Genomic DNA, 5,133 nt, shown 5'->3' with positions numbered 1-5,133 from the left:
ACAATGTTAATTTCTTTTTTTTTAATTCCTGTATTTTTTTTGCAAAATATATTTTTTTTATTAAAGTAACATTTTTAGAATAAGTGTAGTATATAAAATATATGGATGTCATAATTTTATGATTGCAGAATATGGTATTGAGTTTTCGAGTATCTGAACTTCAGATGCTTCTTGGTTTTGCTGGTAGAAATAAATCAGGTAGAAAAAACGAATTACAAGCACGTGCACTAGAATTGTTGCGTTTGAGATCTCATCCTGTTCAACTCAAAATACGTGAATTATATAAAACCATACAGTGAGTATAACATTAATGTCAATGCAACTTTTCATGTACATTATGTTAAATTATAAGAATGACTATTTCTATTTATCAAATTTTTAAGTATTTTATTTCTTTGTTCATTTCAGTAAAGTGTTAAAAAATATATTTTTCTTTATACCTACTATGGCATATTATTATACTTTAAGTATTACAAATATCTGTAGATTGATCAAGATAAAGCCCTAGTCTTACTATTTGTTACAACATTTTGTTTAGAGCTGATCAATTAGCTGCACATCAAATGTATGGTCAAACAGGTAGTTCTGGAGAGCCACAAATAGATCAAAACATGCACTCCAGAAATTATTACACAAGGTAAGATCACATAAAATATGAAAAATATATAGTCTAATTGTGCAAATTGAATTTAACAATATTACATTGTATTTTTAACTAATATAAAGACAAGCTATCAGCCAGCAGCAACAGACACAATCTTCAGTTTCCAGTGGGAAGGATTTACCACCTGCACATCAAGCATCTCTACCTCAGGCACCTAGAACTAATCCAGTTTATCAATCAACAGGATATACTAGTGTGACACCACAAGTAAGTTAATAGCTTTGGTACAGAATATTTATATATTATTTCTTATTGAAACTGTTTTTGAACATATACAAACTGTTTACATTTTAGCAAACCACAAGTGCAGCTTTTAATCCATACCCATATACACCAAAAGTTTTACCATCTCCATTGCAAATACAACCTAGGAGTCAGTATCCTGTTCATCCAGATGTTAGACTTAAAAAATTACCATTTTTTGATTTACTGGCTGAATTATTGAAGCCATCTAGTCTAATGCCTCAAGGATCTATAAGACTTCAAGAAAATACCTTCATGTTTCATTTAACACCACAACAGTCAACAGATGTAGCATGTTCGAGAGATTGTCGCGCCGGCAGTAAAATGGATTACACGGTACAGGTATATTTCAGAGATTGGTTTAAAAAACGGTATGGATTTGGTTGTTAAGTATTTAATCCATATTGTACACATTACAGATACAAATGCGATTTTGTTTACAAGAAACTTCATGTGAACAAGAAGACTGTTTTCCACCAAGCATTGCTGTGAAAGTTAATGGAAAATTGTGTCCTTTACCTGTAAGTTCATAGAAAAATATAAAATATGCATATGTATGAAGATATTATTCTCTGTTACAACAAAGCAATATTTTTTTACAAATGAAATAATTTTTTGTTTCAGAATCTAATACCTACAAATAAGCCGGGAGTAGAGCCAAAAAGGCCACCACGACCTGTCAATATTAGTCCATTAGTTAAATTATCTCCTACTGTAGCAAATCAAATTCATGTTACATGGTCAGCTGACTATGGTAGACGATATGCAATTGCGATATATCTAGTTAGAAAGCTTTCAAGTGCAGAATTATTATCAAGATTAAAAAGTAGAGGTGTTAGACACTCGGACTATACAAGAGGTTTAAGTAAGTAATTATATTGTGTGGTTAGAATGCTTTTCATTCTTGGAAACCAGTACTACTGAATTTATGGTTTTTCCTTAGTTAAGGAAAAACTAAACGAAGATGCTGATAGTGAAATAGCAACAACTTCGCTGAGAGTGTCATTAGCTTGCCCGTTAGGAAAAATGCGAATGTGTACACCATGTCGTGCATCAACATGTTCACATTTGCAATGTTTTGATGCATCATTGTTTCTCCAAATGAACGAAAGGAAACCCACATGGAATTGTCCAGTTTGTGATAAACCAGCGTTACATGATAATCTCGTTATCGATGGATATTTCCAAGAAGTGTTAAACTCTAAAAAACTGTTACCTGATGTGAATGAAATTCAGTTGTTGCAAGATGGATCGTGGGAAAATTTAGTTTTGAAGAAAGAGAAAGATAAAGAAAAAAGTGAAACAAAAGTTATTACGAATTCGCAAGACCGTAAAATAGATGTGGATACTGTAGATCTTGGTGAGTTTTTATTACATTTTAATATATATTTGAAAATAGATATTAAACTGGTAAAATATTTACATACATAATATTACTTTCGTATAAATGTTTAGATGAAAGTAACCCTGCACCGCCAAAGGAAAAGAAACGGGCTGTCATTATTGACTTAATATCAGACAGCGACGACGACGATGAAAATACCACACCAACACAAAGTACAAAAAAAATAGCTACTGGTACTCCTTCACCAAAAAAATCCCAAACCAGCTCTATTAGTAGTACCAGTGAATCACCAGAATTGATGATAATTGATTTAGAATAGAACTTTTTATATTTATCGGTATTATTAAATTGCCAAATTTTCGAATAATTACGCGAATTTTGTACAGAACAAAAACCAAAAGTTTATTAGTTCTGTGATTTTCAGAGTTCTACGTTACTATATAAGGAATAATGTAAGCGAATTTATGACGTTTTTACTTTTGGTACTTAACATTTAGCAAAAGAAAAAAATGAACGTAGTTTTTGTTTTTAAATCTAATCCATCTAAGCATTCTTTTGCATTATCAAAACATGTACAGTCAGTCTATTGTCCAAATTCCTTAAGAAGAGAAAAAATAAATACAAGTCATTAATATCAAATTAGATATGACTAATAATATTTTTTCATTATCACGAGGAAGTCATGTAATTTTATCCGAAAGAATAAAATCATCCTCTGTTTTTTAACATAAAAAACATGTCATCTACGAATTTTTTTTTAAATATTCTTTATTGAAGATTCCTAGTTGATCAGGGTTAATAAAATTGCTTAGACTATATTTACTGTAGATTTTGTTTTTATAAAAGACTATCTGAAGTTATACGAAGAAAAACAAATACAAATCGAACGTTAACGATTTAACACTTACATATTATAAGTTTTTATATGTAAGTCGCATGTTTCATGTATTTCAGAGTTTATTCTTCTTGTAAAATCTCATCTATATTTGGATACATATAATTGGGAAATGATATTCCCGAAAGCTTTTGGTCCACAGGTTCTCTTGTATCATATAAACTTGGTGCTTGAAATATTATACCAAGTGTTCCTCCTGTACATGCAAATGTAAAAACCCAAAGAAAAAGTCTATCTAACACCATAGCTACGAATTTCCAATCCTCTATGACCTGAAAATATAAAAAATATGAAGACAAAATCTAGCGTTAGATTTGCATTAATCTGAACTATGTACCTATATATTTTTTAAGAGTAAAATCAAAGTATTAAGTTATTAAAGAAAAACAGTATCAAAAGTAAAACAAGTGAATGGATAAAGATTATACTGTTTAGCTCACTTCATTATCTTTGTCTGCATTTTTTATATGTTGAGCAATAAAGCGCACACCCTTAAGAGCTGATACGACTTCCGGGGACAAGTGTCTCGGCATTGTATTTTCACTGTCAGTAACTGTAGCAATATTTCATCGTTAGCGTATATTTAACGAAGCATTAAATGACGTTGTTTTATAGTATAACGTGCGATGCCATATGTATTCACGAATTATAAGGTTACTATTAATTCTAATACATATTTATTTTTTTCTACTGTTGTCATGTAATACACTCTACGTTTCTTGCATTTTGCAAAAGAGAAAAATACTGTAAAATCATTGTTTCCTTTATGAGGAATTTCGCAAACACTGAACACATTGTCATAATAAATTTAATAAATACAATTTTATACGAACTATGCTATATGTTAAATAACAACATAAAAATTTACCTGATGCATGTGGTATATGCCGAGCATCGTCTTCTCGTATATTTTTATACTGGGAGGTAACACTTTCAAATCCATCCGGACTTCCTTTCAATTCTAGTGGGTAGTCACTAACGCTATTACGAAAATTATTGTACACATTTTTGAAACCTAAAATTACTCGACAAATATTCAAGTAATTACCTAAAATCTATTTCATTGGTATATCCGCTATCCATGTATGTATCATCGTATTCTGGAGTTGAATATGGTGTTCGGCGCATCATTAAAATTCGCGGCATCCAATTTAAAAATACTTGTCTAACCCATGGTGACATATTGTGTGTAGATGGGGAACTATGTAAATATAACGTACATAATTTTTAATACTTCAATAGTGTTGTAAGATAATCATTATTTAGTAGCGTAGAATATAAATTACCGAAAATGAACATTTAAAACGCACACGGTAATCCATATTGACAAAGTAACTAGGATCATAGTAAATAATAAATATTTTCCTAAAAGTGGAATAGCCAGTGATGTCGGTGGAATAATTTCGGCTAACAATAAAAAAAACACAGTCAACGAGAGAAGAATGGAAGAACATAGCGATACCTGTAGAAATTCCAAATTTTACACATGTTTATAGAATAGACACTTGTTCTGTTTATTATTTTTTATAGCGTTTACTCACTTTTTCACCCGAATCACTTGGCAGATAAAAGACAAGTACCGTAAGGAACGTAATACCCACGCAGGGAATTATTAAGTTGACCGTGTAAAATAATGTCTTTCTTCGCATCGTAATATTGAATGTAATATCTGCGTAATTTATAGGAAAACAATTATATTTTATAACATTACTATTTAATATAGATTTCTCATAAGTATCTAATTTTAATTTATTTACCAGAATATGGTTCTTTGCAACATTGATAGTATTCCTCGTTTCGAGACGCTGGCACTTCTAAAATATCCCATTCTACTGATAAATAGAAGTCGCTTAAATCTATTCCTGTTGCAACCAAATTGCTACCAGCCTCTTGTTTCATATGTTTCAGATCCACCTGTAAATAAAAGTTTTTACAAAGCATATTTTCGATAAACAATATTAACGCGAATTACTTATACTCTTAAAA

At 30.5% G+C, this 5,133-nt stretch overlaps 2 protein-coding genes across 2 annotated transcripts in view; one reads left to right on the top strand and one right to left on the bottom strand.

The window, feature by feature from the left end:
- LOC108572113 (E3 SUMO-protein ligase PIAS3) overlaps positions 1-2,571 on the top strand; it is a 3,106-nt gene extending 535 nt beyond the window's left edge. The window contains exons 2-9 of the mRNA XM_017934303.1: positions 129-295; positions 539-637; positions 727-871; positions 959-1,249; positions 1,327-1,428; positions 1,532-1,772; positions 1,851-2,267; positions 2,363-2,571. Coding sequence (XP_017789792.1) covers positions 129-295; positions 539-637; positions 727-871; positions 959-1,249; positions 1,327-1,428; positions 1,532-1,772; positions 1,851-2,267; positions 2,363-2,571 — 1,671 coding nt within the window. The remainder of the gene's footprint in view (positions 1-128; positions 296-538; positions 638-726; positions 872-958; positions 1,250-1,326; positions 1,429-1,531; positions 1,773-1,850; positions 2,268-2,362) is intronic.
- Positions 2,572-3,578: 1,007 nt separating this feature from the next.
- LOC108572114 (acetylcholine receptor subunit beta-like 2) overlaps positions 3,579-5,133 on the bottom strand; it is a 2,890-nt gene continuing 1,335 nt past the window's right edge. The window contains exons 7-12 of the mRNA XM_017934304.1: positions 4,905-5,061; positions 4,689-4,816; positions 4,434-4,609; positions 4,196-4,348; positions 4,016-4,140; positions 3,579-3,700 (exon numbers count right to left, since the gene is read on the bottom strand). Of these exons, the coding sequence (XP_017789793.1) occupies positions 3,579-3,700; positions 4,016-4,140; positions 4,196-4,348; positions 4,434-4,609; positions 4,689-4,816; positions 4,905-5,061 (861 nt within the window). The remainder of the gene's footprint in view (positions 3,701-4,015; positions 4,141-4,195; positions 4,349-4,433; positions 4,610-4,688; positions 4,817-4,904; positions 5,062-5,133) is intronic.

This window comes from Habropoda laboriosa, unplaced genomic scaffold (genome assembly GCF_001263275.1).
Source record: "Habropoda laboriosa isolate 0110345459 unplaced genomic scaffold, ASM126327v1 scaffold110, whole genome shotgun sequence".
In the NCBI taxonomy this organism is placed as follows: domain Eukaryota; kingdom Metazoa; phylum Arthropoda; class Insecta; order Hymenoptera; family Apidae; genus Habropoda; species Habropoda laboriosa.
The sequence above is the reverse complement of the archived record's forward strand: the minus strand, read 5'-3'. Positions and strand labels throughout refer to the sequence as shown.